At 47.9% G+C, this 25,586-nt stretch overlaps 1 protein-coding gene across 1 annotated transcript; it reads left to right on the forward strand.

Annotated features, from left to right (window-relative positions):
- Positions 1-16,956: 16,956 nt before the first annotated feature.
- Positions 16,957-18,327, forward strand: LOC120666435 (protein synthesis inhibitor II-like). The gene has a single exon (XM_039946277.1). The coding sequence runs from the start codon at positions 17,242-17,244 to the stop codon at positions 18,130-18,132; it is 891 nt and encodes a 296-aa protein (XP_039802211.1). The 5' UTR covers positions 16,957-17,241; the 3' UTR covers positions 18,133-18,327.
- The last annotated feature ends 7,259 nt before the right edge of the window (positions 18,328-25,586 follow it).

Here is a 25,586-nt window from a genome sequence, read left to right on the forward strand (position 1 = left end):
ATGATGGCTCGGATGCAGGGGGTTCAGGAGATCTTACACTCAGACATAGCAGCTCTTGACTCACGCTTTGAGGATTTGCCCTCTTCTGAGCAGTTTGAGCAGCTTGAGCAGAGGCAGGAGCAGCTAGATCAGCGCTTTGATACTTTTAGCACAGCCTTCACCAGCCGTTCTACCCACCACCACCTCCTCCACCGCCGATGGATTGACTTTCTTGGCAATTGATGCCAAAGGGGGAGAAGGAGCTTTGGAGTGCTTGGATCTAGGGGGAGCTCATGGACTTCTCATGGAGATCATTCGTTTTCGGCTTCCGCTTGCCACTCATGATTATTTGTGTTGAACTATTGCATTACATGTTTATGATTTGTGTCTTGCATGATCTCTGTTTGAGAGTTGTGTTTGGATTTGAACATTTGGTTTGTAATGTGTGATGAACTATGTTGGTTTGTGCTACTCTTATCTATTTATGTTCATCTTGTGGTTGTGAGGTTGTGCTAACTAAGCTAAAGTTCATATCATATATATATTGTATCTTGTATGCCTCGATTTCCACTTGTAGGGAAAACTCTGTCAAAATTCTCAAATATATATATGTACTCTTGGTATTCATGAAAATTCATATGCACATATCAAGGGGGAGTTCTCTCTACTCATCGAACTTGGTGAATTTATTCATACCATATTCTGAAACTTTCAAGAAAAATGAGTAAGTTCTTCCAAAGTTCAATTCCAAGTCCACCTTATGCCTAGTGTATAAAGTTGACTTGAACACTTTTATCACTTCAAAATTTAGTGTTGTCATCAATTACCAAGAAGAGGGAGAATGAAAGCATCTAGGCCCCTAATTCGCGTTTTGGTAATTAATGACAACGGTTTGTGGATTAACGATTTCGTTTGAGATAATGAGTATAGGTTGATCCACGGATGAAAGAGATTTGGTTGTGAACGTATGAAGTTTTGGAGATGATGAGCAAAGCTCGGGCTCAAGACAAAGGTATAAAATAGGGCTTTTGCATTTTACCGGTCACAAGGCGTTTAGTGGATGAAAAGTGACCGGATTTGTTGGATAGATAGCCATACTATCAAGAGGGGTTGTGTACTCATGCTTGACGGGTCTTTAGTGTCATTTTGCTCAAAATGTCTAGTTGCATGCATGAGGGCTAACGACGTTTTGAAAAGATTTGAAAAAGAATAAATTTGAGAGCTGACTGCACAAGCGCGGACAGTCCGCCCCCTAGGGCGTGGACGGTCCACAATCGTTCCAGAGAGCATGTTTGGCTCTGGTGGTTTTTAGAGGTGTCTGGCGGACAGTCCGGCCCAGGTGGGCGGACGGTCCGCAGCTCTAACTCAAATTATACCAGAGAGGGTGTTTTCTCTGGTTGGGCTTATGATCTGTGCGGCGGACGGTCCGCCCCCGGGGCGCGGACGGTCCGCCGGCTATTTGACAATTTGTACCAGAGACATTGTTGTCTCTAGTGGGTTTTCAAGGTTGAACTGCGGACGGTCCGCTCCTGAGGCGCGAAAGGTCCGCAGGCTAATTTCAAAGTTGTACCAGAGACGATGTTTCGTCTCTGGTGGTGTGGAACACTCAATGCGGACGGTCCGCACCTGGGTCGCGGACAGTCCGCCAGGGCTTAACGGCTAGTTCTGACACGCATTAAATGCACTCTGACTCACTAGTTTATAACGGCGGACAGTCCGGTTTTTGAAATGCTAACGGTCCGCGATTTCGCAGAAAAGAGTGTGACGGCTAGTTTTTGGAGGGATGTCTATATATACCCATTGCCCGGCCTTTGGGTGGCTCTCTTGGCCATTTGGACTGCATACTTGACATCATAGAGCTAAGGCATCCCTCTCTCACACACACTTGCTTAGAGATTGCATTCTTGAGGGTGTGAGAGCTTCATAGTGCATTGCATCAAGAGTTTGAGCTTTGTGGCACTAGGGAAACTTCAAGCAAGCGTCATCGACTTGTTACTCTTGGGAGTTGCCGCTTCCTCTACGGCTTGGAGAAGAGGATTTCGTGGAGCTCCTCCAAGGAGATTGTTGAGGACCCCCGATTTCGGTTGTGAGAGGTCTTGTGCTCACCTCACCGGAGTGATGAAGAGCAACTCTAGTGGAATCGAGGTGTGGAGTGGTTTCTTGATTCAAGTCGGCTCAAGATCAAGAGGTTCTTAATAGAGGAGTGGTTGATTCTTGGAATCCACCTCAACGTGGATTAGGGGTGACCGGCAAGTCATCGACACCACGGGATAAATTCTTGTGTCACGCTTGGTTACTTCTCTTGCTCACTTTAATTCTTGTTTTTACTTTGAGCAATTTACTTTACTAGAGCTTGTTTTGTATCTTGTCACCCTAGGTTGCAAACCCATCTAGAGATAGTAATAGCTTGACATAGGGCTTTCCTTTGTTACTAATTAAATTTCTCTAGTGTTGTTGGTTTTAGATTTTAAACCGCCTATTCACCCCCCTCTAGTCGGTGTTCTTGATCCTACTGCGGGATAAACCCCTTCCCGTTTCCCGTCCCATTTTTGTATTTTTCCGTAAATACGAAAACGAGCAGAATAAATATAGAAATACACCCCTTCCTGCTTGGAGCTCGAGCATGGGACGGGGAAAGAAAGAAAAACCCTTGATATCGACCACATCGATTCAAGAAAAAAGGTTTTTCTTGATCCCAATTCTAGGTGCCACTACCTCTGACCTCCATTGTCGTCGTCACCAATTCGATTGCTCGTCAGATTTTTTGCCAACTGCAGACCGGAATTTCAGTTTACTTTTATTTACCACTAGCACAACGCGTTAGATGTCATCTATTTTCGGTCAAAAATTGAGCAAAGATACAAGTGATGGACAGTTGAATTTTAGGGTAAACTGCTTTCCTTGAGGAATGACAATTTTTTAGCCCTGCCCACGCCACCATATCTCACCAAGTAGAAATGGCAAATCTCCCCCAATCTTACTGAACTAGATATTACCATGCAATCTAGACACGCGGATAGATAAGCAAAAACCCAAACAAACGATACTCACAGACTAAATTGTGCGGATAGAGAGTGAATGTTCAAAAAAAAAAGGAAATGAGCCTAGGTTCTAGACACGCAGATAGATAAGCAAAAAGCCAAACAAATGATACTCACAGACTAAATTGTGCGGATAGAGAGTGAATGTTCAAAAAAAAAATGAGCCTGGGTTACTACCCTGAACAATCTACTTTGTCCATTTGTATATAGTTCTCTAGACAAAATTAAAGTTCGGCTCAATTTACTTCTCCAAACTATTTCGATTAATATAACTAGTCTATCAACCCGTGCTCCTGCACGGGCTAATTAGAACTAATATAAAAAATAAGGCTTATAGCTAATAATTATAATTATCTTTCTCTTGTCCTCTTTCATCTATTAAATATTCTAACACATGCTCTAAAATACATATTTATCATTATCTAGTTGCAATAGATTCCATTTTGCATCACACCTCTATGTTTGTTTGATATTATTTAATTGAACCATTTGCTTGTGAATTAGTATTTATATCTCTTTCATCGTACATGAATATATGATGAAACATATCGTGGATAGTAAATAATATATTAATAATGACAAAAATAGTAATTTAGAATTTATATTGGTCCACTTTAATATTTTATTATAACTATATATTTTGTTTCAGATTTAGATGTTAAACTTTTAATAGTGACATAATTGAACAATTTATATGCAAATTTAGGATGTTATTTGCATTATTTTTTATAATGGCATAGGTGGGTAATTTATATGAAGATTAGGGGGTTACTTTAGATTTTTTATAATAGCAGAAGTGGGTCATTTAGATATATGTTTAGAGGGTTATTTTAGTCTATTTTCATAATGGCAAAGGTGGGTAATTTGTTATGAAAGATAACAAATCCAATGGCTATTATAATTAGAGTTGTCAGATTGATGGCCGGATGTTTCTGATTTTTATGAGAATTTCTAAGATTTCTCTATTTTTGTAGAGTGTTCACCTAGGATTCTAGGTGGCTTTATGTGGAGTCTTGAAAGAAGCCTCCAATTAGTAATAGTAAGATCTAAACCCACAACTGTATTATACGGCACTATAACTAGTATGTGAAGCAACAAAAATTAAAAGACCTCACTAGCTAATGTACCATGAATCGGAATAACTCAGGATATTAGATCAAGCCCGGAATATTGTTTGATCATCAAAAGGACAAATGTGATTGTTCATGTTAGAAAAATGGATTTAACCAATTCCATGGAAGGTTCAGCCACCCATTTCATTCCAATCATCTATGATACTATAAATGTTTTGTTTTGCGAGAAAAGGATGTAGCATATATTAGAAGAAAGGCAGAACAGTACATCCTTCTTTTACATCAAGGACCCTGAGGAAGTAAAAAATTACAACCAGGACCCTACTGGTCATCTTCCTTCTCTGGACATGGATACGAAGCTCCTCCGGTCGCCGATCTGCACAAACGACACGACGAACCACCAACCTTGCCCATCCAGATCGATAATCGGACTCCAGACATTGGAAAGCTGCAAGAGATGCTCGGGAAGAGAACTCAGCTGTCGGATTCATCGATCTGGTCCTTCCTCTCGCCAGTACGCCCCCCCAATCGCATCCAAATGCAGCACCAGCAACTCCGTCGAGGAGAACCGCCCCAACATCCAAATCAGAGAAGATGAAGGAAGGAGAGGACAACAGAACAAACGGAAGCCCCACCGGATCCACACCGCCGCGGAATCGCCCACAGCAACAAGCAGCGGCAGGAAAAGAAGCCGCACAAGATTTGTGGTTGCCTCTTTCAATCGACCCAAGCCAACCAAAAGAATCACCAACAAGTCGCCGGCAAGCCAAAAGAAAGGGTCCACAGACCTCAGGGAAACTTCACCGAGGAAGCAAGAAGCACCACCTCGAATCCCCGGGAAGAGCTTTATTTTCCGCCGGAGCCGCGCAGACGCCGCCGCTCCCGGAACCCCAAGCTCCGCCGCTGTCACCGACGACAAGCACACAGTAGAGCTAGATACTAACCTACCTACTCTATACAGATCCGCATGTCGAGTTCCCCGGACCCTTCCATCTCCAGAGCCAAAGAGGCCACCGGAGGCGGAAGGGCCCAGCGAACTCGCCGCCGGAAACGTGCGTCGCCTTCCTGTCGCCCTGGTGAACTGTAGATGCGAGAGGATAAGGCTGCAGCTACAGCTCGCATGGTACTATAAATGTTGAACTAGTGATCTTCACATTTCAAGGCATAGTGTTGTTTTATCACGAGTTCGTTCATCTTGGGTGGTGTTATGTGTGTCAATTTTGGTCCGAGGCCATTTCTGTCTTGTAGCTCGTCTTCTTTCGGGCAAAAAAAGGAGAGCAGAAATATAAGGAAGAGTAGAAAATATAATGAAGAATGACATTGAAGCATGACGGCAATTCCTTGATCATACACTTACAAAGTGGCAAATCCATTTCGAGGTCCACGGTTGACCAATCCATCCAAAAGAGTTTCGGAAATCATTTATTATATTCTAGAAACACCTCCTTTGATTTAGCTTATATTCCTGTAAGTATAAAGAGATGTGCAATATACATGGGATATATAGAATGGCACGCGGTTTTGATTAACCAACGGCACCTTTTTGATTAAGGATGGAAGTGCCACGCGGTTTTGGGAAAGACACTTGGGTAGGCAATATGTCTTTTAAGGATAGATAACTATCTCTCTATAATATTGTGAGAGATCCTCATGCGACGGTGGCCAAAATTATGGCGTCTCAAACTCTTAATATTTCTTTTAGGAGAACGTTGTTGGAACCTAAACTGAGAGACTGATCTAATCTTGTAGCACAGATAGCACCTTTTAATCTAGTGGATGGGTCGGATTCTTTCAGATGGAACTTAACCAAATTTGGGTTATTTACGGTCCGCTCTTTGTATCTGCATTTAATTAATACTCATACCCTTTTCAGACATAAGAAAATCTAGAATATTAAGGTTCCTCTAAACATTAAGATTTTACTCTGGTTTTTAAAAAACAGGTGGTCTTAACTAAAGACAATATTGCTACGAAAAATTGGAAAGGCAGCCAGAAATGTGTTGGTTGTAACCTGTAATTTGGATGAATCAATCCAATATTTGTTCCTAGATTGTCATTATGCTAGAATGGTTTGGAGGATGGTGTATCTTGCAACGGGTCTAACTCAACCCAAATCCATTCGACATTTATTTGGTTCTTGGCTCTCTAATCAAAATACTAAGATTAGGGATTTGATTTGGGTTGGGGTTGCTGCTCTATACTAGGCCATCTGGAATACCCGCAATGACATTATTTTTTATAGAATTAAATATAACTCTATTCTACATGTTATTTTCAGGAGAACGTACTGGCTATGTTTTTGGGCGCAGTCGCAGCGTGATGAGCACAACAAGAACTTATTGTCATCGTTGAGCACTAGAATTGAGATGGTCTCGTTGGAGCAGGCTAACGGTGGTTGGAAGCACTTATATAGGCTGTGCTAGTTCGTTGTTCTTAGTTGTGAACAGTTGTTGCTCTTTTTCATAATCATTGTAATATTTGAGGCTGTGTATGTCTCTGGACGTAGAGGCCGGATATTTTATCCATTATCTAAAAAAACATCTCTTTATATTGGTGTTTGTATATTTTCGGCTAGGATCAATTGTATTTTTGGCTCTTGTTTGAATCTGAACTAGTGGAATTTCATATTAGTGTTTGTATATTTTCTTTTCCAGGCGGTGTATTCTGTTCTCTTAAAATGAATAACTTTCACAAGGCAATACGCTAAAATAATAAACAATGTAGCAAAAAAAAAAGAAAACGCATACTAAAATGGATACGTATTAGCAAGTTACTCCAACAGACTTTGCTGAGCATCATGTCGTGTCCTGCCGCGGTTGCTGCCACCGCCGGGGACACGCGCGCTGGCACGCTGCCCTGACACGCCGCCACCGCCGGCGTCCTGCCGCCGGCGCACCTCGCGGTGCACCCTGTCGGTGACGAGCCCGCCGAGCCCCTCGGCGACACGCGCCGCGTCATGCTGCCGCCGCTGCCTCACCGCCTCAGCGACGGCCTCCTCCTCCTTCCGTGTCAGTGTGATGGCTCTAGTACGGTGGCTACGATAATGATGATTCAAGTAACAGGTTCACAACGACGACAGTTTGTCGACGTCCAGTTCTCCGGCGATGCCGGCCAAAGTGTCTAGCTTATTACAAGTTTTTCATGATCTTCTTCTTACTCAAGAAACGAATATATTGCTAAGAGCACAAAAGAGACGTGCGAGCACAGCTCAGAGTAACGGGTCACGATTGCCAATCTGGGCCGCAGACTTGTGGGTTGGGCTTGATAGTGCGACGCGGTCGATTTGCGGCCCGGTTAGCCTTTGTAGTCGAAGGAGCCACCCTGACATCCCCCTCTTCTTTAGAAACGGCTTGCCCCCAAGCCGGTGCTACTGGAAACTTGGCACGTAAAGCAGCTTCATCTTCCCAGGTAGCTAGAGAAGGCGGCCAAGATGACCACTGAACAAGGACTTGAGATACAGTGACATGATCTTTTGTTTGAACTCGTCTGTCAAGTACTTTAGCAGGAATTTGCAGAGCATCAGTTTGGACAGGAAGGGTGTCACTTGGGTGAGATTACCAACCGCCTTTTTCAGCAAAGACACATGAAAGACTGGATGGATACTTGTAGAATCAGGAAGAGACAATTTGTAAGCAACCTGTCCAATTTTTTCCAAGATCTGGTATGGACCAAAATATTTGAAAGCCAGTTTATGATTAGCTCGTTTCTGAAGAGATGATTGCACATATGGTTGTAACTTGAGGAACACCCAATCACCCACATCAAAATTTCTTTCTGATCTATGTTTGTCAGCCTGGTGCTTTTGTCTTTGCTGAACTCTAACTAACTGTTGCTGTAGAAGTTGAACCATGAGCTTTCTCTGACTTAACCAGTCCTGCAGATCAGGGACAGAACAAGCTTCTACTACATCAATGCCCAAGTGTCTGGGTTGTTGGCCATATAAAATTTCAAATGGGGTTTTGTCCAAACTGGAGTGATAACTTGTGTTATACCAAAACTCAGCAAGAGACAACCAATCCTTCCACTTGTTGGGACATGAATGAACAAAACATCGAAGATATCCTTCCAGACATTGATTAACCCTTTCAGTTTGTCCATCAGTTTGAGGATGGTAAGCACTGCTCATTTGAAGTTTGGTACCAGCCAATCGAAAGAGTTCTTTCCATAGTGTGCTAGTAAACACTTTATCTCGGTCAGAAATAATGGATCCAGGCAGACCATGCAACTTAAACACATGTTCCATAAATGCTAAGGCCACCTTGTAGGCAGTGAAGGGGTGAGACAATGGTACACAATGGGCATACTTAGAAAACTTGTCAACAATCACCATAATGCAATTATAAGAATGTGATGATGGCAATCCTTCTATAAAATCCATAGTGATAACTTGCCATGCAAACTCAGGAACAGGAAGGGGTTGGAGAAGCCCTGGGTACTTAACTCGTTCAGATTTAGCTTGCTGACAAACTTGACAATTAGCTACAAACTCTTTGATCATAGCTTTCATCCTTGTCCAAACAAACACTTGCTTCTCTGATATGTTGTAAGTGTGCTTCCCAAGATGAGCTATATATTAGGATATCATCAATAAAAACCACTACACACTTCCTCAGCAATGGTGCTAGCACACAGTTCATGACATGCTGGAAAGTTGCAGGACCCCCAGTAACACCATAGGGCATAACTTTATATTCATAGTGGCCATTGTGGGTCTGAAATGCTGTTTTGAATCTGTCTGCAGGACATACTAGGATTTGATGATATCCAGACCTGAGGTCCAAAGAAGAAAACCAGAGTGCACCAGCCAATTCATCCAAGAATTCTTCCATAATCGGCATAGGATAACTGTTCTTAATTGTCAGGGCATTAAGCCTTCTGTAATCCACACACAATCTCCATTCACCAGTCTTTTTCTTCACTAGTAACACTGGAGAGGCAAAAGGGCTGGAGCTTTCTTGGATCATCCCATTTCTCAGCAGTTCTTGGATTTGTTGTTCAATCTCATCCTTTTGGGCAGGACTGTATCTATAGGGTCTCAGTTTAAACGGTTGGGCACCAGGTATAAGAGGAATAGCATGGAAATGGGACCTGGGTGGTGGTAAACCAGTTGATTTGTCAAAGATACACGAAAATTCTGTGATCAGCTCTGTGATAGCAGGTGGCAAATCTGCTTGCTCAGGAGAAGAGTTGATCATAAACAGTTCTAAAACACACCAGATATCCTCATTTTGTTCCAAGGTATGTAACTGACTAGCAGAGATTTTAGGCAAGTTGGAGATTTCAGAAGTGAGACCTTGTAATGTTATCTGTTTGCCCAAGTGATGGAAAGAAATCCATTTTTCAGACCAATGGACCTGCCTGGGATTGTGTTGTTCTAACCAATCCATACCAATGATAATATCATAGCACTTAAGAGGCAATATCTTCAAATTCAACAGAAAACTGTGGCCTTGGATATACAACAGACAAGACTGCAATTCATGTGTGCACCAGATTGTAGCACCATCAGCAATTTTCATAGTTGTTCACTGATAAATGTACTAGAGCTACCAGAAACCATCAATATCAAAGGTGTTTGACCACTTAGATTGCCCAGTACTCTAATGGTTCTAGGAGCATCAGTGCCATTGACAGCATACAAGGATAAAGCCATGAGTTCCTCACCTGAATCTGAATCTGTATCCAGAGCAGTCTTCTGCATAGTTTCAGGATCTTGCAACAGTTGCCATAACTCTTCTACCACATGAAGTGCCACTTGAGGGGCACATTTGTGAGTTGGCCCCCATTTCACACCACATTTGTAACATAGGCCTTTAGCCCTACGATAAGCCTTGATAGCATTGAGAATTTCTTCAGTAGAACTTAACTTCAGAGAGTCAACATGTTTCTTCTCTTCTGGGCTTGAGAATTGAGGTGCTTTAGAAGATGTCATTGTTGCTGATGATGAAGATTTTCCAGAAGGCAACTTGACTTGTGACTTATATGCCTGATGCATGTCAGCACGTTTGCTGTCACGCCTTAGTGAAGGCATTGTCAGTTCCTCCTGCAACAGAGCCAAAGAACCAGCAGTATCCAGGTCGATAGGTTTGTGAATCATAACTACAGCTTTAATATCGTCTCTTAAGCCATCTATGAAACGATTTGTGGAAAGGGCAGCACTAAAAGCAGGGTCATGAGCTCTAATCTGATGGACTAAATCATCAAAATGTTCTATATATTCAGAGACAGTAGAGTGCTGTTTGATGTGGAAAAACTGTCTAAGCAAATGATTGTGCTGATCCTTTTCGAATCGAGCACATACTGCGGCACACAACTCTGTCCATCCTACATTCTTAATGATAGACTCTACAGACTGTAACAAAAAATCAGCAGTACCCACAAAGTTAAGAGTAGCAAGTTTCACCCAGTGTTGAGATGGTATGGAATATAACTCAAAAAAGGATTCACACTTTTTTTGCCACATTTTGGGATTTCGACCATCAAATTGGGGAAAATCCATTGGTGGAAGCATGGAACTCCATGGAATAAGGTTAGGCACTGGTTGAGACAGTGAAACAGGAGGGGAATATGTAGTAGGGAAGGGGTGGTCAGAGGTGAACTGCGCACCTGTGACCGGAGGTGGAAGGAGGATGGTGACCACCCCACAACCAGACCTCCGGTGATGTAGCTCAACGCGGTGGCCATTAGGCCCTGAACTCGCCTCTTTCGAGGATTGTGCCAGATGGGGGGCACCGGAGTTCGTGAGGTCGATGTGCTCGACGTCGAACACCTTGTAGGCGGGATCGATGGCTTGGTGGCGAAGCTCGGTTCGACCGATCTGTTGGCGTAGATCGTCGATCGACGCGTTCAGGTCCCCAACCTTGATGTCCACTTTAGAGAGCTTGGTGTCGACGGAGTTGACACGAGATTCGACTCCTGTCTTCCAGGTCGTGAGCTCGGCGAAAGACGCCGTATGGCTCTCAAGAGATCGCTTGATCGCCGCCAAGGAAGTGGCGATGTCGGAGATCTGCTTGTCGGCTTCCATGACTTGCTTCTGGAGACGAGTTTGGTACTGTGGGCGCTGAAGGTAGTCGGGGAGATCTGCCAGGATGGCGAGACGGAGATGACGGCGGCAGCGGAGGCGACGGTGGAAAGGGTGGATCGGAACGAATCTGATACCAGATGTGATGGCTCCAGTATGGTGGCTACGATAATGATGATCCAAGTAACAGGTTCACAACGACAACAGTTTGTCGACGTCCAGTTCTCCGGCGATGCCGGCCAAAGTGTCTAGCCTATTACAAGTTTTTCATGATCTTCTTCTTACTCAAGAAACGAATATATTGCTAAGAGCACAAAAGAGACGTGCGAGCACAGCTCAGAGTAACGGGTCACGATTGCCAATCTGGGCCGCAGACTTGTGGGTTGGGCTTGATAGTGCGACGCGGTCGATTTGCGGCCCGGTTAGCCTTTGTAGTCGAAGGAGCCACCCTGACAGTCAGGCTCTCCAGCACCGCCTCGAGCGCCGGGCGGGTGGTCTCGCCGCGCTCCAGCGCCGCCCTCATGATGCCCCAGTGGCCGGCGTAGTAGCTCTTGAGAAACTCCCAGCTCTCGCGGCGAGGGAACAGCTCCTCCACCGAAGCGGGGAAGCCGCCGGCGGCGGTGGCTCCGAGCAGCAGCTCCTCCGCGCATGCCATCGTGTCCACCAGCGTCGAGTAGTGGGTGCTGAACACCCACTGCTCCCGGAACTTGCGGACCAGCTTGTCGTACCCGGGGCTCGGCCCCGGCGCCGCCGCGGCGCTGGAGCCTTCGCCGCCGTTCGGCGCGAGCCGGCGTGGCTTCCTCTTGTCGCCGTTCCCGTGGACGCCGGCGTCGAGGACCGAGGGTTCGCCGTGGCTGACGGCGTGCCGGAGGTGGCCGTCGTCGGCGCGGGGCTTCTTGGTCCTACACCGCGGGGCGTAGTCGTCGTCGTGGCCCCGGTGGCCGCCATCGTCGGCGTGCCGCTTCTTCTTGGCGGCTTTGCACGCGACGTCACGATCGACTACGCTCGCGCCGCGGCGCCGGCGCCCGAGCTCTCACCGACACCGAGGGCGCCTCGCCGGTGGTCGGCGTCGTCGGCGGGAAGCATCTTCGTGCCGGCGGCGGCGTCGGCCCTGCCCTGACGCGCCAGGCGACGTGCCTGGCGCGCCTCCCACTCCTTCTTCCACGGGAGGAACATGGCGGCAAACTCCTGGAGCAGGCCGCCGTGCGCCGGGCCGAACGCCTCCCTGACGCGGGCGTAGACCACGTCGGCGTACATGTCGCCGTCGTGCAGCACGGTGACGAACTTGCCCAAGATCTCGGAGCCCGCTTCTTCCTCCACCCGGTCCAGGAATGCGAGGCCTTCTCGGAGCCGGTGGTCGTCGCTCGTGCTGGCGCTGCATCCGCTGGCCGCCACGTCTGGCCCCGCCTACGCCGGCACGAACCGGCACCGGCTGGCCCTTTCGCTCCGGCGCGGCCTCGTTGCGGCGAGGCCTTCCGCGGCGAACCGGTCGAGCACGTCGGGGTGCTCCCGGAGGAGCCCCACCGCGCGGGACCTGACGGCACGCGCGTCGCCGCTGCCGCGGCCCTCTCCGAATCCGACGAGGAGGCCGAGCAGCTCGTCCCGGACGCGCGGGGCCTCCTCGAGTCCCGCCTTGATCTCCCCGAGGAAGGCGACAGCCTCGGCGACCTCCGCCGCCGGGTACCTCGCCGCCGCCGCCTCGCCCCGCGGCTCCAGCTCATCCACCACCATGGCTGCCGCCTCGCCCGGCGGCGGCTGGTTCCCCATGGATTCCTCCTCGGCCATGACGCCGGCAAACAAAACCCAGCAGATGGAACGATCCAGTCAGAGAATGACGAGCGCAGGAGGGCAGGACGGCGGCGATCGATCGATCGGTCGTGGGAGGGGGCGAAGACGAGTCACGAGACCCAGGGCACCTCCATTCAAAATGCTACTGGCTCGCCGGACACGATTGCCTGCTACTACTTGGCGTCTGAGCGCCCGGCGGGAAGGCTGTGTCGCAGTCGGAGTCGGCCTGGAGCTGGAGTCTCCCCCGCCGGAGGAGACCCAATCCAACCCCGACACGGATCGCCCCGGATTAACCGCCGGGCCGTGGCTCGGATCCTACTCACCTCTCGCCCACCGGACTCCGGTTGGCACACGCGCAGACTCCCCGCCATTTCGTCGGAGGCGGGGAAGAAGCAGAGGAAGAGGGAATGGGTACGGGTCCGGGTGCGGGCCTTTCTTTTGTTGGGCCGGGTGGGCGGCCTGTTAAGCCAGCGCTTTTTTTATTTTTATATTTAAAAAAACAAAATTTCAAAAATATATGTTGAATAGAGAAATTTTTAAAAATGGGTGCCTGGATCTAAATGTAAAAAAAATTTACATTTAAATCCTGTCGCCCAGGGTGCATTAAACAGTGAACTTGTAAAATTGATATAAAATCGTAGAAAAGTCAAAAAAATACAAATTTAACTGTTCTGGATTCTATGAAAAAAGATCTACAATTTTTGTTACATAAAGTTTTTCATTTGATCAATGTATCTTGCTCTATTTTAAATACCAGTTTAATGCACTTTTATTTAAATCTCAAGATCCATCCTTTGGATGCATGTCATCTTTGGCCAGAGTATTGCATATGGTGAGCATAGGCTTGTACAAAATTGGTAGGCCCAGAAAACATTTCTAGAATAAGTTTTTGAATTAGATCTTGCAATATGTCTAGTTTAAATGGGTTATTTATCCATGCTGCTATACTGAGTATTCGAAACCATAACTTTTAGAGTACCATTATTTTATTTCCTAAGAGATATAAAAAAAATTTGGTAAATTTTAGATAAGCACAACTAGACCAAATGAATTATTTCAGATTTTTCTAAATACAAAAACTATTTTTCTTGATTTAGATACATTGATCAAATGAAAAACTTTATGTAACAAAAGTTTTAGATATTATTTCATAGAATCCAGAACAGTTGAGTTTGTATTTTTCCGATTTTTCAACAATTTTATATCGATTTTACAAGTTCACTATTTAATACGCCCTGGGCGCCAGGACCTAAATGTAAATTTTTTTTTATATTTAGGTCCTGTCGCCCAGTGGATGGGCGACAGGCACCCTGTCGCCCATTAGGAGGGCGACAGGCACCCACTTTTGAAAATTTCCCTATTCGACATATATTTTTTGAAATTTTTGAAAATTTCCCTATTCGACATATACAAAATTAAATTTTAGATCTGGAGCATTTATCGATTATTTGAGCACCAATATGGCTCCAAATGAAAAAAAGTTTGAACTACAAAATTGTAAATCTCGTCAAGATCTACAATTATCATATAAAGATTATCTCCATCCGAATTCATATAAATTAGTTATGATTTTTTTGAAAGTGGGCTGCTTATGTCAAAAAAAATTCCGCCGGATGAACCGGCGATAACATCGCTACCGTACCCCTATCGCCGGTTCATCCGGCGGTATGTCCTTGCCGCCAGTTGAACTGGCGACAGGAGGCCAGATCTGCAAAAAAAATTTGCGGCATATATTTTTAAAAAATCAAAAAAATAAATAATATAAAAATTAAAAAAAACTCTGAAGCGATGCCCAACTGCGCCCCTCTCCCAGGCCCATCCAAACTGAACATGGAAACTCCTCTAGGAAAAATGAACCGAATATGGAAACAACCATAGAAGAGGCAGCACTAAGTTACATCTGGTATGCCCCCAGCTTGAATCCCGGTTTGCAATTCTTCTGTTTGTCAGATATCTACAGTGACAAATTTACTGTGATTACATATGACAGTTGCATGGAAGGCTGTAAAGAGTATAGAGGAGCTCGTATTTGATTTCAACCGGTTTGTTACTTCTAGTCGAGGGAAAGCTCTACTACTCTAAACATCTGCCTGCAGGTGCCAATGAGCTCACACCGGAGAATTTATATGGACATGACATGAGGATATGGTAGAAGTAAGACTATAAGAGCATGCGCATTCCAAAAGCAGGGGCCGAGATCTCAGGATTCCTAAAGGCTCCGCAGTGAATCTGCACAACTTCCCCTCTGAAGCCCATGGTTTATTTATTTCATGCCAATTCTAACGATATAAAGTACTCTAGGCAAAGAACATAAAGGCGGCTTTAGTCGGGATGGTATAAGAACAAGAGAGCATCTCTGTAGTCTGTACCATCAGGACACAAGTGATTGCGAATTCGCCACGCCTTGCAGGAGTCGACTCCACCCGAACAACAAGAGAACAAAAGGGGGAACAGAACCAGATCAAGGAAGACTTCCATACCAGGATACGCTGGAACCCCACGAAGTGGCGCAATGGAGCAAGGCCGCCAAGAGCCTCTGCCGGCGCCGCGGGGAAGAAGGGGGTGTCGCCCTGCCGCCTCCGCGCGCGGAGATCCGGTGGCTGCGGTGGGCGGACTGTCACTCCCGGCGGCATCCACTTCACCTGCGGCTGCGCATTAGCCGCCGTCGTCGGTGGTGAGGGCGGGCCCGCGGAGTATAGTGGAGGGGAATGCGGAAAGTCTTCGCAGGGAGGGCGAGGTAGGGGACGTCGGCGGCCGCGCGTGCCGGGGAGGCCGGAGTGGAGCGAGCGTGCGAGCTCGCGAGCAGTTTTTTCCCCCCGCTGGTGTGACGACGGGCGCGGCGGAGCGGCAGTGCGGGGGAGGAGGCGACGGCGCCGGAGATCGTGGGGGGAGGCGAGGTGCTCAGGAAGACAACTGCTCGCGAGCGGGTCGAGACGGGAGGGGAACCGCTGGTGCGAGCTGGTACGCGGGGAAAGGCAGACGCACGGGGAAGCGGATTCATCCGAGGGTAAACGTCACTTCGTTGTTTTTAGATAGTAGTAGAAATGTTTTTTTTGGGTGGCACACCCTCAAAACATGAATTTGTGCGCAGCACATTCTGCTCTTCGATTTTGTGTTTGGCACACCAATAAAACGTGATTTAATGCGTAGCACACCACCTCCAATAAACAATGTTTTCCATCCCAGGAGACGAGAGAATAATTGCATAGGACAAAATTACCTTTGGATTCACCAGCTCCATTCGCTCAGCAGCACCGGCACCTCCTTATCTGTTCGTTGCAACCTTATCCCGTAGCAAGCGGCGGGAGCGGGCGCGCGGTGGCAGGCGCAGCCGCGCAGCCAGGCGAGTGCGGGCGCATGGCGGAGCTGGCTGGTGCGCGGCTGGAGCGGGCGCGCAGCGAGAGGGCGCCGGCGCGAGGCGGGAGCGAGCTCGCGGCAGGCTTGGACGCGCCGCCGGCAGGGGCAGGCACGTGCGACGCGGGCCTGCGCGCGAGGCCACTCCTCAGGCTCGCGCCCCCGAGCCTCTCATCACCATTCCGCAGAAGCAAGCACCAGCAGATCCTCAGGTGGGAGCAGATCCACTAGCCAGGTGCAGAGAAGATCACTTCCTTCTTGCTGAGCCCAAACAATCCGATGTTGCCTGAATGTTGTGGCTGTAAGACTAGCCGATGGCATGTTCTCTTTTAAACAGCCAGGGGTATTTCCGTCTTTTTACCCCTTGTTCTCTCACCTCCCCGGATGCTTGTTTATTGTGGGCAATGTGTCACGCACAAAAGAAAACATTCAGAGTGTGATGTTGACTATATCAAGAATTGGAGTGTGCAGCGCACAAATAGAGGTTTTCAGAGTGTGCTGGAGAAAAAAAAACCCTAGTAGAAAACTTGCATCGTTTTTCAATGAAATGTTCAGGTAGGCTTACGGCTGTGGTTACGTTAACAAAATGTTCTCTTCAGAAGTTAGGCAGAGGGTTCCTCACAGAAATCTCAGTCAAACAGTCAGGAATTACAGAATTAGATTGCCCTATCTCCAACGATACCTAACATAGCAGAATATGTTAGGTGCTTGCGCGTGTGCCATCGTTGTGCCGCCACACCACCGTTTGGAATCAGTCCTGCGAGCTGCGACCGTTCTAAGATTCTTCGCTGAACAGAGACGTCTCTTGACCATGTCCATCTGCTCAGGTGTAATCAAATCAACATTCGCCAGCGCTCGCGTACCAGAGTTCGCCTTTCCTCTCGATCAGCCTACATAAGCGTGTACCGGTGTTAATTCAGACAGGCGACAGCCCGTCAATTTCTTCCTCTTCCTCTCTTTCTGATCAGCTCATACGTTTGTCTCCATGGCGGCCAACCCACCGCCCTCGGCGACGAACCCGCTCTTCACAGTCACCTTCGACGTGAAGAGCAGCGACAACTACGGCGACTTCATCGCCGGCATCCGTCGCAGGGTGGCCAACCCGAGGCACTTCTCCCACAACCGCCCCGTGCTGCCGCCAGTGGAGCCCCCGCCACGGCGCTGGTTCCACATCGTGCTCAGGACCCAGACCGCCACGCTCACGCTGGCCACTCGCGCCGATAACCTCTACCTGGAGGGCTTCCGGAGCAGCGACGGCACGTGGTGGGAGCTCACCCGGGGCCTCATCCCGGGCGCCACCTACCTGGGCTTCGGCGGCTCCTACGGCGACCTGCTCGGCAACACGTTCCGCCTCGCCGAAGTCGCGCTCGGGCGGCTCGGCCCGCAGCAGAAGGCGGACGCCGCCAAGAAGCTCGCCGCGCGCGCCAGGCTCGGCCTCGCCGGCGTCGAGCTCGGCCCGCAGCAGATGGCGGACGCCGCCAACGCGCTCGCCGCGCGCGCCAGGGGCGACCTCGCCTCCGGCAAAGAGCAGCAGCGGGCGAGCGAGGCGCTGCTCGTGATCCTGCTGATGGTGCACGAGGCCACGCGGTTCGCCACCGTGTCGGCGTTCGTGGCCGCGCTGATGCACCCCACGGCGGCGATGAAGAGGGGCACCATCACCGCGCAGATGAAGGAGCAGGTGAACGGGTGGGAGGACCTGTCCAAATCGCTGCTCCAGGCGGACGCCGTGCGGCCGCCGGGCCCGTTCAAGCCGTTCCCGAAGATGGGGGTGAGGACGGTGGAGGAGGCCGCCGCGACGATCGGGATATTGCTGTTCGTTGAGGTGCCGGGCGGGATGACGGCGGCCACGGCGCTGCAGCTGTTCCATGGGAACTAAGCTCCGCGTGCGCCAGCCAGTATGTTGCTGCTTGAGGCAGAGCATGAACCACTTGTTGCTGTAAAACTACGAATAAGAGCGGTGCCGTATCTGTATCTCAATCACCTAAAAATAATGAGATTGATATTTAATCAATGCATGTAATTTGTGACTGATATTTAATCAAAGTGTGTCATTTGTATTGGGATTGTACAACCGACAGTGTTTCTTCTACCTCCATCCATTCACCGTTTATGTTCCCCTCCATTGCTGAGTTCTCTGTCTCTCCCCACACCATGTCACTGAGCTCTACTCTCCAGCCCGCTAATATTGTTGTGTTAGCCGCTAGGCCATGTCCTGACGCTCCAGCCCTCACTCTGCTAGCTGGACTCTCTCTCTCTCTCTCTCTCTCTGCTTCTGCTGGGAATAAAAATGTCTCATCCACCCATCAAGTCACCTGAAATTTGTCAAGAGGGTGGTAGTTAGGCCAACTATGTTTACATAGTGCAACTGAAAATAGTAGCAGCCGCCTCAATCGCTTAAATCAACACTAGCTACAGCTTGTTATTATTGATGCATGGCTGGCTAGCTGGCTGGCTGGCTGGGTATCATCAGTACGTAACAAGCTGCTGGAAGCTACTATACTCTGGGGCCGTTTAGTTCCATTGGCAAAAAAAATTTTGGATGTCTCGTCGTGTGTTTGACCAGATGTCGGGAGGGTTTTTCGGACACTAATTAGAAAACTAATTCCAGAACTCACTTGGAAACCACGAGACAAATCTTTTGAGGCCTTTGACCGCAGCATTAGCACATGTGGGTTACTGTAGCACTTATGGCTAATCATGCACTAATTAGGCTTAAAAGATTCGTCTCGTCGTGTACATCCAAACTGTGTAATTAGTTTTGTTATTTAATTATATTTAGTGCTTCATATATGTGTTTAAAGGGGAGGTGAAAATTTTTGGGTGAAAATTTTTGGAAACTAAACGGCCCCTCTCTGTGAGTGTCAGCAATAAGGGTGTGTGTGCGCTATGGATATGCAGTTCTGTGCCTTGTATATATGGCTTTGTAAAAGTGAAACAAGGATGGCAGATGCACATGCAGTAAGGGTTAAGGTAGAAATTAAACTCAATCAAGAAGGTGAAAGCAAATAAGCCAGTGATGTAGTAGTGTACTTTTACTGTACCAAATAAGTCAAGCAATACTATCAAGGACTTGTGCATGTAAAAGGGAAAAAAATAACTCTTCTCTCTGATATGTCTTGATGCTAGCGGCAACTATAACCTGAATGAAAGCAGCAAAAGGTCTGAAATCCTCTGATTGCATTGCAGTAAGGAAAAAGTCCGTTGGTGGCCCCCGAACTATCGCTGAAGTCCAAATTTGGTCCCTCAACTCGAAAACCAGAAATCGACGGTCCCTCAATTATTGAAACCAGGTGTTTGACCACTCCGAACGGATTTGACAGCGGTTTTGGCCGACGTGGCGCTGACATGTTCAATTTTTTGCCAACGTGGCACCATGTCATCCATGGTGTATCGCCACATCATCCCATCTATTCGCCATCGTGGTGCACACTGCCGCCTTCCTGGCCGAGCTCATCGCCGACCTTCTCCTTCGACGTCACCTCCTCTCCGTCGTGGCGGCCATTGACGGCGGAGGTGAGCAGAAGCACCTGACGGCCATGCTCCAGGTGCTATCCCTCATCTCTGGAGTTCTATCTCTGACAAGCCCCCGAGCGCTTCGTAACCGAGTAGTGCAGGCTCCCGAGTACTTCTGAAGCCGTCTTCGAATGCCTTGAACTTCGCCTAGACCTTGCCTTCCGAGTACTTCCTTGGCTGCACCGAGGCTGCGTGGTGCTCTTGCTCGAGTAGTCTTGAAGCCTTTAGAAATAATCTTCATATATAGGGTGCGACGGATAGTCGCACTTCATATGGAGTAGCCCCCGATCCTTAGGTTGAATCGAAGAATCAGGCTGAGGGTCCATCTTGAATTTTGAATTCAGCCTATTTATCTTTCAAATATTTTTGAAAAACAAATCTCTGTTGACACGTACCCAGTAGCCCCCGAGCCTTGTATTCAAATTCCCAAATTTTGGAAAAAGGATCCAAGAATATCGTGGCATACTCGGATTTGTGTGTGGTTTGGTAAAAAATTTGAAATGCCTCTTTTTTCAGGATAAATCCCTAAAAAATGACTAAGATAAGTATCTTCCCAAAAGTTTTCCTGTGCCCAGCCCCAAGCATGAGGGCTAGACGGGCTGCCGAAGTCGCGTCCAGCCCCCGAGCATGGGAACTAGACGAGCCGCTAAAGTCATGTCCAGCTGTAGCAGATCCGTCCAAATTAAACCGGCTTAAGTGCGCTAACTATCATATTAATGAATAATCAAGTTACCACGCACTTAAAACGGTGTAATCCGGCAGTCCGGCGGGTAATTCCCGATTAAACTACTATACTCCAGAATCACATTTGCACTGAAGTCTCGCACGAAGACGAGCACAGGTGATACAAGCATACAAAAATTCTCAAATTAATTTACAACACTGATCTTATATAAAAGTTTTGAATACAAACGACAGAGTTCAAACACACAGCGGAAGATTAAAACAGCATTCAAAATACACTACGTTAACCACGAACGACGATACCAGGTGAGCTCAACATCCTGCCCACCGATGTGATGCCAACCTGCCCGATCTTCACGGGGAAGACAGGGCCCACTCGACGGTCCACCCATGAGGAAGCATTTGTCCAATCCAGGATGCACAGATGAAGCGCCCCGACCCGAAGATCAAGGCTAAACCATGTATTCATTACCGAATAAGGTCTCCGGCATAATACATGTTACATCAAGTGGAGTCCAGAGTCATACAGAGCTTTATTAAACACGTACATGAGGAGTAAAGTGACAACACAAAGCTACACAGAACAACCATAGGATAACAACTAGCATAGCGACATGCAGGACTAGCTCTTCATCCATCACGGCTCCACTCGATCAGCTTGGGTGCGGACACGATCTACTCGTAGTCTTCTGGCACAAAGTCAGGATCCTCTGGGGGAAAATCAACAGGGGTGAGTACAAAAGTACTCAGCAAGCTCCACCTCACCCTACGGGAGGGGAAAATGACATGCACGACGCATAATAAGCACATTCTACTAATAATGCAGCTAATGGTATGCAACTCTTTCTGACACAACACACAGTAGGTAGCTCACTAGTTGTCAGGACCACACCGTAGCCTGTCCATACCGTGGACACGGACCATTCGAATGGATTATACACTCTGCAGAGGTTGTACGCTTTACCCACACGCACTTCACCGTCCAGAGACGGCTCCGTCATAGCCGACACCCAGCCGTGGCTCAACCCCGACTAGTCGCCCCCAAACCCTCGGGTCTGGACCATTCCAGGTCTCTCCCCAAAACATATCCACCTCGGACGACTACCAGGTTAGCCAGTGGGATTAGGCTAAGGTTTGCCCATACAAACTCATGTGGCCGTACTGAAAGTAAGCTAGGTGAGATGTCAAAACAACTCGGTCCTTATGGTTCACCAGGGCAGCAACCATCCCTCAACATGTCAACTCGAGCCTACCACCACGGTAGCACTCACCTGCCAGTCTACCACCACGGTAGCGCCGGCTCCAGCATACCCAGCTGCCCTGGTCTCAGCAAGATCCCTTCGTATCCTATTCTCAGCTCTGGATATGCATGACTACTCAGATGCATGCATGAGCACACTCAATCACTCAAGTATTGGTATATGTAATCGATCCTAGACCCAGGCTATAGCTAAACGTCCTCACATAGATGCAACCGCTCACGTAGGGGTCGATGAAACTTGCCTTCGCTTGCGTACGCGTCGTCGGCGGCGGCTTCCTGCTCGTGGTACGGGTCTTCTGGCTCCTTGGCGGGCTCCTCCTCAGTCACTCCGTGATCTACGGGCGAGAACGGCACAACCGGCAAACAAGCACAAGCAAGCAATAAGCTCAAATGGAGATGAAAATAGGAGGAGAAAGAGTTACGTGAAAAGGAGTTGATATGAAGGAGATTTTGAGTTTACAGTATTGATTGGTAGAATGATTTGGATTAAGTGCTCACGGCCTGGGGGTGTTTTGGGCCTTTATTAGTGGAGTTAATGGTCGGGGGAGCTGCCTGCCATCTCACCTTGGCGTGGAACAGCTCGAGGAAGAGGATCAATTATTGGAGCTTCGTTTCGTGAGTGAGTTGGGCTCGGGAGGAGTGGTTCAGCTGGTGGAGCGAAGCGGCTCGGTGCGCTTGGGCTGGTGACGGGGCTCGTCACGGCCTTGCTCCTTTTATAGGCGAGGAGAGCAGCAGCGGCGTCGCACAAGGACGGCGACGGCGTGGGCTGCGGTAGCTCGCCGTCAACGCGAACAGTGGCAGCACTGAAGGCGCGAGCGCCGAGGCGGCAAAGCCGGCGAGGGCGCTGCAGCGGCGTGGGCGAGGTGGGGACGTGGGGGTGGGCGGCACGGCATGGTGCCGGCGGCAGTGCGCGGTCCCGTCGTGGGGCCGGCGTGTCGCGCGTGCGCGAGCGAGAGCGAGCGGGTGAGGCGGTTCGGCGGAAAAAAGATCTCGGCCGGCACTGTTCGTGGCGACCCCGATTTTTTTAGCGAGGTGGATGCTGCCATGACGGGTCTTTTCAAGGTCAATGGTGTGGGTACTCTATGGCTTCCAGGGAATGATGAAGTTATGGCAAAGGAGGTAGGCGCTGTCATGATTGTCTGGGAATTATGGCATGGTACGGTGACTTGAGAGACTTATATGGAAACGAGATGATTTTTGTCGTAGGTGTAAGCATGCGTATGATGGTTACTGGAGGGAACGAATGTACTAATGCAAGGCAAGAGTATAAAATAGTTTACCTAGTAGCTATGTAATACCTCGTATAACGTTAGTATTATTTTACGTTACTAGTTTAATTGCATTATAAGTTTTATTTTAGTGATTGAGACAGCCCTACTAAGTTGAGGACCTACACCAACTCAATTCAGAGTCGGTCAGCTTCTAGTTACTTAGTGTACCGGGTCCTTTTTGACGGCAGAGCCGCCTTTTGCTTCCGGGAGGCAGAGCCTACCAACAGATGAAGCTGGCTTCCGGGTGGCAGAGCCAACCTTCGATGAAGCCCAGACCCTTTTGTGATCCCGGGTGGCAGAGCCAACCTTCGATGGATCACAACTTATACACTAAGTACTTAAATTTAACCGGGAGACTAACACTTATAAAGACGCTTACCTTAATGAAGCAACAAAGGAACACACACCTAGCACACTTTACCTATGCTCACTTCTACCATGCCCTTGGATGTGTGTGGGATGGAGTGGAGTAGTATGGCATGGCAAGGGGTGGCACCCTCCTTATATAGGCACCCATACCCTCTTGGATGAGTGACACTTGTCACACTCTAGGAGGTTCCCTACAAATATCTAAGTTCCCTACAAATATCTAATTCTAGAAAATTCTAAATTTTACCATGGCAAGAAAATATCCAAGCTTCTTGTCTTCTTATGATTCTTGTGGAACATTCTAGAACCTTGTCATGGTGAACAAAATTACGCCATGGTTTATCCTTATTTTTATAGAACCTTCTAGAAGTTTGCATTATAAATTTCAACACTCCCCCTTAATCGTTATGAAATCTGGGATGTTACAAACCTACCCCACTTAGGTTGAATCTCGTCCCCGAGATTCAGCTTCACCACTAAAGAGACTGGGAAACTCGGCTCGGAGTGCGTCTTCCCTCTCCCAAGTTGCTTCTGCTTCCGAATGCCTGCTCCACTGAACTCGGCAAATCCTGACTTCTGAGTTGCGGGTCCTTCGCGTCACAGTGTCCAGAATTTTTACTGGTACCTCTTGATATCTGAGATCATCCTGCAGGTCGATTGTCTCTGGGGCCACTTGTTCTTCTGGTACTCGCAGGCACTTTCTGAGTTGTGACACATGAAATACATCGTGTACATCTGACATCTCTGCTGGCAACTGAAGTTTATAGGCTACCGCTCCCACTTTCTTGATAATTGGGAAAGGTCCAATGTAACGTGGGGCCAACTTTCCTCGTACCAGGAATCTGCGTGTGCCGCGAATTGGGGAAACTTTAAGGTACACATAGTCTCCAACTTCGAAGGTGAGAGTACGTCTTCTTTTATCGGCATAACTTTTCTGGCGGGATTGAGCTGCCTTTAGATTCTCTCTGATTTCTGCTATCTTGTCTTCTGCTTCTTTAATAAAATCTGGGCCCTCAATAATGCGGTCACCGACTTCGGTCCACATGAGAGGTGTGCGACACTTCCTCCCGTAGAGGGCTTCAAACGGCGACATCTTTAAGCTTGACTGGTAGCTGTTGTTGTAAGAGAACTCTGCATATGGCAAACTGTCTTCCCAATTTTTGCCATAAGTAAGAACACAGGCTCTTAGCATATCTTCAAGGATCTGATTAACTCTTTCGGTCTGCCCATCAGTCTGAGGATGATAGGCTGAACTAAAGTCCAACTTTGTACCAAGTGCTTCATGTAACCTGCTCCAGAATCTCGAAGTGAACTGGGTGCCTCTATCTGACACAATCCTCTTAGGTACTCCATGCAACTTCACAATACGCTCAATATATAATTTGGCTAATCTATCACCTCCATAAGTGGTACGCACTGGGATGAAGTGAGCCACTTTAGTGAGTCGATCAACAATTACCCAAACTGAGTCATGACCACTCTGGGTTCTTGGTAAACCGGTGATAAAATCCATACTAACTTCATCCCACTTCCATACTGGGATCGGCAACGGCTGGAGTAATCCACTAGGCTTCTGATGCTCTGCCTTAACCCTATTGCACACATCACAATGAGCGACAAATCGAGCGATATCCCCCTTCATACCATTCCACCAATACTTCTCCTTAAGGTCCAGGTACATTTTTGTAGTGCCGGGGTGAATGGAATAGGCTGAGTTATGGGCTTCATCCAAGATGGTCCTGCGGAAATGACCTTGCTTAGGCACACATAATCTCTTCTTGAACCACAAGACTCCATCTTTATCTACTCTGAAATCTGGGGCTTTGCCTTCACTGTTGCGATCTTTAATCCATACCAATCTTTTATCCTCCATCTGAGCCTCCTTTATCTGGTCATCCAGGACGGGATGGACACTAAGGTTATAGTTGCAAGAGTGGCGTACAACCCTTAGGTTCAACTTCCTCATTTCTTCACTCAGCTCTGGGGCTTGTGTGACTAAGTGATGGCAATATGCTTTACGACTGAGCGCATCAGCCACCACATTAGCCTTTCCAGGGTGGTAATGAATTTCCAAATCATAGTCTTTGATCAACTCCAACCATCTTCTCTGTCTAAGGTTGAGGTCTGTCTGGGTGAAAATGTACTTCAGGCTCTTGTGATCCGTGTAGATTTCACACTTATTCCCAATCAGATAATGTCTCCAAATCTTGAGGGAATGCACCACTGCGGCTA

The sequence above is a fragment of the Panicum virgatum genome, chromosome 3N (assembly GCF_016808335.1).
Source record: "Panicum virgatum strain AP13 chromosome 3N, P.virgatum_v5, whole genome shotgun sequence".
NCBI classification, from domain to species: Eukaryota; Viridiplantae; Streptophyta; class Magnoliopsida; order Poales; family Poaceae; genus Panicum; species Panicum virgatum.